Source organism: Crotalus tigris, unplaced genomic scaffold, assembly GCF_016545835.1.
Source record: "Crotalus tigris isolate CLP2741 ecotype Arizona unplaced genomic scaffold, ASM1654583v1 scf7180000017611.44802233496:7321179, whole genome shotgun sequence".
NCBI lineage: Eukaryota > Metazoa > Chordata > Lepidosauria > Squamata > Viperidae > Crotalus > Crotalus tigris.
Genome location: NW_024096511.1, coordinates 1,707,480 through 1,720,000, shown reverse-complemented (window position 1 = coordinate 1,720,000; position 12,521 = coordinate 1,707,480). Strand labels below are relative to the sequence as shown.

At 38.0% G+C, this 12,521-nt stretch overlaps 1 protein-coding gene across 4 annotated transcripts in view; it reads right to left on the bottom strand.

The window, feature by feature from the left end:
* AHI1 (Abelson helper integration site 1) overlaps positions 1-12,521 on the bottom strand; it is an 88,335-nt gene that overhangs the window by 31,264 nt on the left and 44,550 nt on the right. Inside the window, exon 20 of one of the 4 annotated variants that reach the window (XM_039323515.1) lies at positions 771-1,614. The exons of the other annotated variants lie outside the window; for them this stretch is intronic. Within the exon in view, the coding sequence (XP_039179449.1) occupies positions 1,556-1,614 (59 nt within the window). The 3' untranslated portion in view covers positions 771-1,555. Of the gene's footprint in view, positions 1-770; positions 1,615-12,521 lie in introns of those variants that run through there. 4 annotated transcript variants of the gene reach the window in all.

Here is a 12,521-nt window from a genome sequence, read left to right as displayed (position 1 = left end):
GGTAATGCCGGAATGACTCCCTTAAGACAGAAGCACCATCTATTTCTGTTTTACTTTATGGCAAGTATAAAGGAAATCAGAGTTTCCGTAGCTACCATCTTCAGCCTTTTAGAACTTTGCTCCATGATTTAGCTAAAATGGAGAACAATTTTTTAACAGCCAAAACTGGCTTTGGGTTGCTGTTTTTTTTTTTTTTCTTCCTTTGGGTGCCCTTAAGTCACTGCCTGGGTAACTGCCTGGACAAGTCCCTGAAGTTTTGGCAATGTTTTCGGAAGTGGTTTGCCCTTGCCTTCTTCCTAGAGCTGAAAGACTAGCCTAAGGTTACCACCTGAGTTTGTCCCTAAGGCGGGCTAGAATCCACAGCCCCCCCCCCTTTTTTTTTAAAAAAAAGCAAGTTTCCTCACACATCTATTGCCTGCAGAGTATAAGCTGGGAGGAGAAATGGGACTGGCACTGTCAATATTGCAGGAGCAGGTCTTTCTAATAAAGCTAATAAGGAGTAAATGATCATGTAGAATTGTGACAACTGAGCAACCACTTGGCTAAAGGGCCATCCAGAAAATAATTTAAATATGTGATGTAAAGTCTCATTTCAGACATTTGTGTATACAAACGTACAGGTTTTTTTTTTTTATCATTGTGCAGCCTATAGCTACACCAGTGGTTCTCAACCTGTGGGTCGGGACCCCATTTGGGGTCGAACGACCATTTCACGGGGGTCGCCAAACCACGCTGTCCGCCATTTTTTCCCCTTTTCCCTAACTGTCCTACTCCCTCTTATTGGTGGCCACACCCACTTGGGGGTCACCGCAACATGGGGAACTGTATTCTGGGGTCACGGCATTAGAAAGGTTGAGAACTACTGAGCTACATAATGTCTGGGTAGGCTAACTGGGCCAGACTCTGCATAAGATGTTTTTTAAAAAATAAAATAAACATAACAAATTATATATAATAATTTAATTTCAATAGACATAATTCCTGTGAACTATATAACTGAGCTGCAATATTCAGCATTAACCCTTCCTGGAATAGCTAGATAGCTAGGCAGATAGGCAGACAGGCAGACAGACATACTCATTTAAATTGCCTGTACAGTACAATACTCTTAACTCAAGGGATTTCTTGATAACAATTTGTTCAATGCACGACATATGGCTGCAATATATAAAGTCTTTCATAAATTATTCACAGGATGCTACTGTTCTACATATTAGACCATCCTTGCATATTATCTTGACTACGGATGTTAACAAAACATGAACATAAATTTGCAAAAGCCCGTTATTTTTTTTCCAGATGTTAATGATGATAAAAACAACTGGTTTGGAGCAATATCCTTGTACAATCTTGCTTGCGAGCTTCCGTTGCTGCCTTCCTTCCAAACAACAGACATTCAAATTCTAGAGGAAAGCCTTTCCAATCCCTATTAGAACAAATGTTCCACTGGAATCCTGAGCAAACTATACCCAATTCCATTGCCTTTCCCTGGTCTCACCCTTTTCAAGGATACATTTTTGGAATTGTGCACACTGTGAGGGTCTTCAAATCATTTTCAAGCATGAATGTGAGCAATCTCATCAAAGACTGATTCATCTGAGCAGTGCTTTTTTTCTAAAAAAAAAAAAAAAAAAAAGGTGCCGTAACTCACACACGTCATACAACCCGCCCTGCCTACCCTATAAGATTCCATCCAAAAAAGGTGCAGGAACTCCGTTCTGGGCGTTCTATGAGAAAAAAAGCCCTGCATCTGAGTACAACAGTGAGATGCATCTGCAATTTGGGGAATCAAGGTTTTATTTAATGAAAAACTGGACCAGGTCAAGATCCAGGCTCTTACCACGGATTTAGATAGTAGTAAGGACAGCAGGCAATGATTAGAAGCACCCTAGTGCCATAAAAGAAAATCTGCATCCTGAATGGGTCACTGCGCAGTGTTAGAGCAATCTAACACAGACATTGCTCAAGAACAGGGATTAACAGCAAAAAAAGGGATCCAATATATAATACAGCACCAATAATAAGAGGCTGTGGTTTAGGTGCGAAGCATGTGCTATTTTAGTTAAGATCAATACATTTCATAGATTTATTTATTGGATTCACAAGACTGCTCAACTCAAGCAACGGCACTCCAGATGGCATACAGCAAAAACAAACAATAACAACAAAAAATAGCCCCACAGCATTAAAAAATCTAGCTAATACATAAAATGTAATCAAACATGACAATTAAACAATCAAATGAGACTCTACTCAACTGGACCCAAACACCTGGGGAGGGGGGGGGGGAAGAAAGACAGGTCTTAATGATTTTTCTAAAGGCAAGCAGAGTTGGTGCACATCATAAATGGGAAGGGGAGGTAATGCCACAGCATACGGACAGCTAATGAAAAAAACACTTATTTCAAATCCTTTCCAATTTTCCAATATGTATAATAGACAAATAACATGAACGGATTTTTCAATTTCAGTCATGGAAGTTGAATATTTTGGTTGCTAAATTGGATAAAGAAAGGGGGGGGAGACAGAGAAGAGCAGAATGCAGAGCTCCAAGCTATAATGAAGTAAGACCTGTTACATCAAATATAAAAGCAACTAAAGCCAGAATTTTAATTAGAGATTAGAATCAAATACATTTACCAACTAACACACCCATTTAATGATTGCTTAGTTATCTTATGGAAAGGCCATTGCATTTCCCCCCCCCCCCTTTGTTTTAAAATCCTGGGTAGAATCACATATATAAGAGAAATAGTCTGGGACTGACATTTCATTCCCTTCCCTCAGTGGTAGAGATATCACAATGTTCGGTAGAATTTATTTATTCATTCTCATATAGAATTTGTGCTCACATGCTCTTCCAGATACAAGGCTAGGGTACCTCCTCCCAGTTTGAACGTCGGTGGGGGCAGAATTGAGAGAGGGATCTGGGAGATGAGGGTAGGAAAAAAGGTTTGGAAGAGAATCTTAGCCCTAGGAAATATTTTGGTCAAAAGACAGGTTTATGAAGATATACCTAGCACAGGGGTAGGTGACCTTGGCTCTTTTATGACTCATTTTAGCACATGGCATTGCTCATAACACCTGGTTTTTCTCTGCAATATCAGCCAGTATCTATGGAATTGTTAAGATGAGGGAGGTGAGAACCCAATTCATCAGGCTATTACCTACTCACCCAAAAATCTCTTTGAGCTGGGACTACCTGTGAGTATCCTTAATTGACATGAACTAAACAAGACAGTCTCAAGAATCAAGAAACATACTGTTGATGTGCTTTCTTGCTCAACCTTCTCTGCAACCAGTCAGGCTGAGATGATCTCTATTATGGTGTTGGAGAATTCTGATATGGTAGAATTGAGAAATTACAATATTCATCAGCTTGGAATTTCATGGTCTTCGTAACAGCCACTGTTATCAAGACCATGAAACCGAACAACTTAAAAACTATCACCAAACTAATTTAACTGGCTGGTATGCATCCTCAATTTTTATTTTTTGCCCTAGGTTAAGGATAGATTGTCTGGATATTGGGGGACTGCCCTTTGATCATTGGATAAATGAATTGGTCATTCATTTATCAAAGAAAGTATGACCTAGTTAGACCAAACTATGGTCTAGCTGTCAAGACTGCTAACATCGGATGTTCTTGCTTGCCATATATGAAGAAGCAAACCTGTTTTATTTAGCCTGTATAGTACTTCTAGAGTTAAAGCAGATAATACTAGCTTAGTGGATGGGAAAATATGCTAGCTAACCATAACAATATCTGAGCACAGTATTGCCAAGGTCAACTGTAATGGGAGGGGCACTTTACACTTCACATTAATTGGAGAATGTGATTGATGACTGTAATATGAAGGAGTGAGTTATGGCTTGTCACGGATGATTGGGGGAGAGAGGATTCAGTTTTTGGCTTAAGCTTTGTATGTGCCAAAGCTATGCAGAAATAAAAGGATTCTTTAAGGTAAATAAGCCTCAAAATTATTTGAAAAGCTGCTTCTTTTCGGAACCATGACACTAACTATGTTATTCTTTCTTTGACAAATGAATGGCCAATAAAGATGTTCTACACCTTAAAACTTTAGGATTCTGATGTATATTGAATGCTTGATGCATTTTCTAACAGCTGAACTGGTAATCTTAAGGAAAACAAATAGACAACCTACATTAATATCCTCAAATATCTTCTCTAATGCTGTAGAAACCAAGTTTCTTCTTAGTTTTCTGGGGAACTCTGGACAGTAAAGCTGTCCAAGGGATTGCTAGAGTACGGGTGTACACAAAACAGAAAATATATTTTGTCTTAAACCAGGAATAAATGCCATATTATGCCCATGGAAGTTGCAATGCACTGGGTTTAGGTTCCCTGACTCTCTTTCCTACTTTAGTGTTGTTACTTAGCAGTTACTATTGCTTCCGCCATCTAGAAGATGTTTATCTGAGGTTCTTCCTATTAACGCAGCCCATTAATTTCTATTCCCATGCCTTAATGACAAAAAATGGGAGAAAATTCCAATTTAAAAATGAAATAAATCCTATATTTCCAACTCATTAGACAGCAGTGAAAGGCATATCACTAGGGACAATCAGTGTTTCTGCATAACACATATTATTTTTCTTCAGAAAAAAGAGAATAGATTTATTTTTAACATTCAAAAATTATCAAAGTTGAAGGAAATAAACATACAGTTCTGCTAAAATGCATCTGATCTCAAAGTATCTCCACCCATGTACAAAGTAAGATTCCAAGTAAGATTGGAGGAGGATGGGATGAATGTAGGAGTACAGGAGACTCTGCTACAGAGAACCCAAGATACATTCAATGTTCAATAACTAACCGTGCATAGATAAAGTAAAAAAAAAAAACCCAGATCTAATAAAAAGCATAAGTATTGTACAGAAAATAAAGCATAAACTTAAATAAATCATTTATCGTGTCTACTCAAGTAAAATTCCTTGAATCAGAAGTTCCACTATTTCCCAACCAATCTTCCCAAAATCTTTAACTGGTATTTTGCACTGATGAATTTCTGCACAAGAAACAGAGGGAGACGAGGCTCTGTTGATCCTCTTAATCTCTTGGCAGCTTTTGATCATGCCAATCACTACACCCATTTGGATTGTTTTCATGAGCTGGAATCCTTGTTTCAAGTTCAACTTACAGGGACAATCTCAGAAACTAATGGGAGAAAGTAATATCTAGTTGAAATCACTGGTGGCTGTAGGACATTTGGGAGCTAGGTATCATACGGACAGCTCTATTTCTCTGTAACATTTTCTAAAAGAAAAGCTGTGCACGTTGTGGACCAGTTCCTGGACACAATGTTGAGTAGAGGGTAAATAAACTAAAACTGAATCTGAGAGAAAACTGGGGTTTCTAATCATAAGAACTGGTAAGAATGTTCTGTTCTCAATGGGATTTCACGCCTTCTGAAAGAGCAGATAACTATCTAAATGTCCAGGCAAAGACATTTAATGTATAACAGCAAGCTCTATTAAAGTGATTATTTTATCGACTGGAATGTCTGCAAGCAGCTTATATGATCTAGCAGAATTATTTCTCTATGGAGCTCAAAAGCTCATCACATTATTATTGCAAGAATATATGTACATACCTAATAGCTATTTCATGATTTATGTCACAATCTGGGTACACCCATACGTATTTTTTTAAAAAATATGTAGTTTGTAAAGGATAGATTTACTAAAACTGAATCCAGAAATACCCCCTATCTTGTTACAAATCTGTAACTTGATTCAGATGTTCTTTACAGAGCCTGTTTGGCATAACGTTTAAGGTATCAGACTAGAAACTGGGAAATTGTGAGTCCGGCCTTGTGTATGACGCCAGCTGGGTGACCCTGGTCTAGTCACTTTCTCTCTCAGTGCTAGGAAGGAGACAATGGCAAAACACTTCTGAAAAACCTTGCCAAAAAACTGCAGGGACTTTCCAGACAGTATCCAAGAATCAGATGCCGTAGAAAGGAAGAGAAAAAATGGACAGCTAGCCTATTCATTCAGACTTAATGGGAGTTTTAGATTCCATAGGATAGAGGTGGTGATTGAGATATAGTAGGACCTCTCTCTCTCTCTCTCTTTTTTTTTTTGGCCTGGTCAGCTGATATATTTGTAGTGTGGTTCAGTTGTAACATTAGCCCAGAGTTCACTGCATTTCCAACACTGTCCCTTATAAACTTTTACTAATACTACCTCCATTTCACTTTAATGTCATTTTATTTCAAAGACTGGAGCCCCTCCCCTTTCTTTATTTAAAAGCCTTGGTGATCCATTTGATTAGGCATTGCTCTGACCGCTAACGGAGAAGCTATATCTCTGAGTAAAATGCCTACAAACACTAATACATTGTAAGTTGCATTACCTGCTTTTTGAGATACACATTCAACGTAATATATTGAGTAACAAAACTCTCAAAAATAGAGAATTACCTATTCACATTTCCATTCTGTCAAGGTTCAGCTTATCCAGATCATTATTTTATTTAATAAATTGTATTTATAGATAATTATTTACTTAATTAAATTTATATATTGCCCATCTCCCCAATTCGGATGGCTTACAAATGATAACAAGATAAATATAAAAATAATTTGAATTAAAAGTTATATAAAAATTAGAACCAAGAAGAGGAGTTGCACACAATGGTGATGTTTTCTTACCCATCAACCACCTCTAACAAATGATGCCCCCAAGCCAGGTGAATATCTTTAATAGGCTCTGCAACAACCCCTTCTGCTGGAACAAGTGGAGTGGGATAATTCCATTTGGGTGAGACAGCTCCTCAGATATCCTGGACCCATGCCATAAAGGTCTTTAAATTGGACCCAGAAGCAAACTGATGACTAATACAGCTCATACAACACCCGTGTTATCTATGCCATGTTAGGGCCTTCAGAAGTGTCCGCGTCACTGCATTCTGTACCAACTTCCAAATACTCTTCAAAAGTAGCTCCATATAGAGTGCATTGCAATAATACAACCGAGAGATGAACACGGCCTTAGTGACTGTGTACCGGGCCTCTTGATCCAGATCAGGTGCAACTGGTGCACAACATGAACTTGAGCAAAGTCCCTCCTAGCCATGATGGCCACCTGTTCTTTGGGTCTGGAAAAACCTACTGAGGGCGCACCGAGTCTGTCTGGAGTAATCCAACCCCATCCAGAACTAAAGATGATAAACAAGTGGATGAGTTCAGCTGTTGTTCCCCCACAGGCCTCCAGGCACTGCTTAACCCAGTTAACAATAACAACAACAACAACAAAAATCTAAATACATGAATCTATAGACCTGTTCAGCACTTATAATGTCACAAACTTTAGAGCAGAAAGTATATCTATAATATTTAGATGGCTTCACATCAGACAATAGGCCAACCTGAGGTAACAGCATGCTTACATTCTTGTGCCCCAAGCATCCCAATCAAATTTGGATTAGTTAACCCGTGCAACTGAGGACAATGATTTGCTCTCCCATGAATGGGGAAAAGTTGGTCCTAAGCAGAATTGGAAAACTACTATCTTACTAAGATTTGAACCCTTTCCTGTCATTTTCCATAACCAGGAAACTATTGCATCGAAGTGCAACATTCATTTACTTGCTCAGAATTTGTACTAAAGTGGATCTAAACATCAAGTTTCATTTCAAGGTTCAAGAAACTATATTGTGATCACTTAGCTGCTTATTCCCCAATCCTGATCCCCATATGTAATCAGAAATAACTTCACTCACTTCAATAGAACACAATTCCAAGTAAGTATACTATACAGAGGACTGACATTTTGCTTAATTGTTAATGTTCTGGGAAATCCATCAAAAAATCTATCCTGTGTCTTTAAATTTGTAATGTTCACTTCTAATGATCAAAGATTTTAGATTACACTTCCATACTTTACCATTTTGCATAATCATTTAAAATGCCTCCTTATTCATGACATATGCAATTGAAACTTGATCTAAAACTAAACCTGTATTTTTTTTCTTGATTATTTCAAGGATTTCATAATGTAAATCTATACTGACTGTAGTCATGTTTAAAAGATCCTAAAATATTCACTGAATTGAAGTCTACTAAATCTTTTTTACAAAACTGAATTAAGGTTCCTCCCCTCCTCTTTTCTGTATAATTAAAAAAAAGTTAGGAACATATTTTGGCAAGTTGTTTGCACAATACTACGTCATACCTTGGTTTTGCAATCTATAGAGATCAATGCCAAGTAGAGAGTAATGCTTGATTTAATCCACACCCTTGTATAATTTGGCTGAGAGTACTTCCTTTATCCCAAAGGCACAGCGGTAATTATCCTAACATATACCAATTTCACATAAATAGGAGTTTTCTCATGATAAAGCTTTGGAATCTTCAAAGTTTTGCAGCTAATGCGTTTAGCATTTCTATACTTTTCAGCTAAATATTTTTAATTAACATGCCTAGAAGTAATTTATAACAAGAACACATAATGGAGGAATCTGTGCAGTCTTGATTTCATTATAAACACAATAAGCAAGCCAACATTTTTTTAAAAGTTATACTATTCTGACATTTGTATTGTCACTTTTAAAAGATTATCAATCAAAGGGAAGATTTTGAAGCCCAATCTTTTAAAGGCAAAGAATACAAGCCTAGTGTGATGTCATAGTTGCGGTTTCTTTCCACGACAAATTCATACAAACAGTATCTTGAACAGAGAGTTCCATCAAGAACTCTTGTATTCTGGAACTTGTTTTTAAAAGCAAGAATGAGTAGCCAATTTTGCAGCTTTTTTGCTGTTTTTTGCAATCACACCATTCATCCGGTCTTCCTTTCTCAAAGGAAAGGAACAAAGCTAGATTCAGTAATTTTCTTGGGTACAAACTTAGCTCCCCTTAGGCAGCAAGCTCTGAATGAATGTTTACCTGAAATTCCCTTAGCAGCCCTAAGAACAAGAAAGCATTTCCAGGTTTTTTTTTCCGGACAGAGAAAAAAACAATGTTAATGTGATTAGATTACTGAAGGCAGGTCTAGAAATAGCATAAAGCAGCACCTTGGCTGATCTCAGAAAAAGATAAGAAAGATTCAACCTGGTTTGGACTTGAATGGAAGACCAACAGGAAATACCCAGGACTCTGGAGTATATTGGGAAGTTGAAAAACAGTGTGGAAGACAATAGTGGCAAATCATTTCTATACTATGGTCAGAAACACCATACAACTGCCCCTAGGACAGGGGTGGAGAACCATGGGCCTTGTGGACTTCAACTCCCAAAATTCCTGAGACAGCTGTCATAAAAGGGCCATGGTTCCCCACCCCTGTCCTAAGGCCCCCAAGGATGACCTGAAGGGTACATTACTTTACCCTATCCCTGGGTAGGGAACCTTGGCTCTTTTATCACTTGTAGACTTCAATTCCTAGAATTCCTGAACCAGCCATGCTGACTCAGGAATTCTGGGAGTTGAAGTCCACAAGTCATAAAAGAGCCAAGGTTCCCTGCCCTATTCTGATACATCTCTGAACATCTTTTAGCCAAGTAACTGGTCAGCTGTCACACTGCTTATGTACAAAAACCTTGATATTGCTTTTTATTAAAATGTCTGGTTTTAAAATAGCAGGAGAGGGGTTTGATTTTCATGCAATCTGGACTATACTTTTTTTTTTAAATGCCTCCAAAGAATCACCTGGGTTATAGTCAGCAATATTATATCAGAGAATTGGGCAGAGTAAGATTTTACGGCCTTTGGAAAGAAGTTAAGGGGCTTAAGTTATCCCTTGAAATTCTCCTAAATAGGAGGAATTATCCCAATGTCCAGGCTTTAATTTTTACATTGCTCCATATTTTTACAAGATTGCTAAGATCATGATAACTGGATTTGAAAACATCCTAAATACAATAATCATCTTAGTTTGCATGATAGTCACACTGGTAGAAATCTAATTTTGGAATCTGCTTTTAATGATGAAAATGAGATTTTAGAATCTTATAAATAAAAAGCACCTATGTATGAGTTATGTGAATTAGCATACATCTCATTTCTAATAAGCCAGGATTATTTAATGCTCTGGTTTATCATTCTCTAAGAATGTAGCTAATGGTTTGCCAGAACAAGGAGTGAAAGGATCTGAAGTATATAATAACATGGAACCAGGTTATTTTTAAAGTTTCTTACCTTCAATTATTTCTGCTTGTCCCATTAGATCCAATGGGATGGGCCTTCTCCAAGCTCCATCTATTAAATATAGGTAGTTCTCAACTTATGACTATTTGTTTAATGATGGTCCAAAGTTAAGATGGCCTCAGAAAAAGTAACATACGATCATCTTAAAAGTTATGACCATCATACTACTGCTGAGGTCACATGATTACAATCTGAGCACTTGGCAATCAGATTGCATTTACAACAGTCACAATGTCTTACTGTTACATGATAGCAAATTGTGACCTTCCCAGCTGGTTTCTGATAATTAGGAAAGTTGGATTCGCTTAATGACTGTATGGTTCACTTAACAATCACATGATTTGCTTAATTCCCATGGTAAAAATATTTGTAAATCAGGTCTAGTCACATGATGATTTGTTTAATGATTGCTACCATCTCAAGCAAATACCTTTAGGCAACTATTTATTTACAATCCTTTTCTTCCATCACGGTACCAATAAGGTTTAAAGAAATTTGAAGCTGATTTCCCAAGGAGGCACTAGTTAAACTAGATATATTAAGCTTTCCATTAGTTACATGATGCTTCCCTGTGCCTCAGACCATGTCTTGTAAGTACAAAATATTGTAATAGTTTACCATCAAGTCTTTTTCTGCTTTTCCTTCCTTCCTTCCTTCCTTCCTTCCTTCCTTCCTTCCTTCCTTCCTTCCTTCCTTCCTTCCTTCCTTCCTTCCTTCCTTCCTTCCCATCTCTCTCAGAGAGGGACATTTATATTCTGTTTTTTCTCTGATAGCAAAAGATTGGTTATGCAGGGGTTGCCCTAGTTTTAGTTTTACCCTAACAACGATATGAGATGTATGGGGCTGACACAAAATGCTAGCCCAAAGTCATTGGCTGAATTCAGTTCTTGAAATGGGACTATAATCCAGCTTTTGCCGTCTATGTGCAACATTTTAACCAATATATTACTGGCTATTATTTAATTATTCATTTGCCAGAATACATTTTCGTATTACAAAAGTCTTTCTTCCCCATTATAATTCACACCAGAAATAACTTTAAATCTCCATAAACATTACAAGTCTGAAAAATTTCATGGCCAAAAACAAGATTTTGGATTTAAGTCAGGATTCTTCCCCTTTTTTCCTTCAGTGTTGAAATAAACAACATTTTTCTCCAGTTCTGAAGTATCCCATAAATTTTGGGGAATTCTTATAAAATACACAGGTGCAATCAATAGCTATAGGAAAAAAACACAGCTTCACACAGAATATTTTTCTTCAATTAATCTTTTCTCTCCTTCTTCCAAATTCTCTGCATAGCACAACTTGCGTACTTATTCATGCAAATATACCACTATAACATAATCAAGATATTTTTCATAATGGCTAACAAGGATATGACTACATTAGATATATTATTTAACTATTTAAAAAAAAAAACCAGATGGCTGTCAGATTCTAGTAGAATGGCGCATATAAGGAATTGAAGACAATGATAGGGCTTTGCTTATATAGAATTTGTACTATCCCATACTTTCACTATATATACATGTATAGTAAATATATGTATATAAACATACATGTATGCATGTATGTATATATACCTTCACTATACATGTATACATATATATGTGTGTATGTTTATGTATACATAAATTCACTATACATATATGTATAGTGAAGGTATGGGAAATACAACTTCTATATAAGCAAAGCCCTATCATTATCATCAATTCCTTATGTGTTCCATTCTTCTAGAATAGGTATTACATTATCAAGGAGAGAAGCAATCTAGAACTAAGGAGAAACTTCCTGACAGTTAGAACAATTAACCAGTGGAACAACCTGCCTCCAGAAGTGGTGAATGCTCCAACACTGGAAGTTTTTAAGAAGAGACTAGACAGCCATTTGTTTGAAATGGTATAGGGCAGTGATGGTGAACCTTTTAGAGATTGAGTGCCCAAAAACTGGCCCCACCCCACTCCACCCCCCTGCCCCGCCCCCACTCCACGCTCACCCATCCTTTGCCCTGCCTGCCCTCAGGGCCACTCACTGCCTCCAGGGCCCATCGCAGATCACACAGGTAGCCCAGCAGCGACATGGCGGCCACACCCTCTGCCTGCATCCCGCAGCATCAACTGTGCACGATGGGGTGTGAGGACAGAGTCTTGTTCACGCTGCCTGGCTGCCCTGTCCTTGGCTGTGCTGCTCCATGTGGGCATGCTCGGATGCTGGTGAGGAGGGGGTCGCAGGGGGAGGTGAGGCTGGGGCAATGGCACATGTGCCCACCAAGAGGGCTCTGAGTGCTGCCTCTGGCATGGGTGCTATAGGTTCGCCACCACTGGTATAAGGTTTCCTGCCTGAGCAGGTG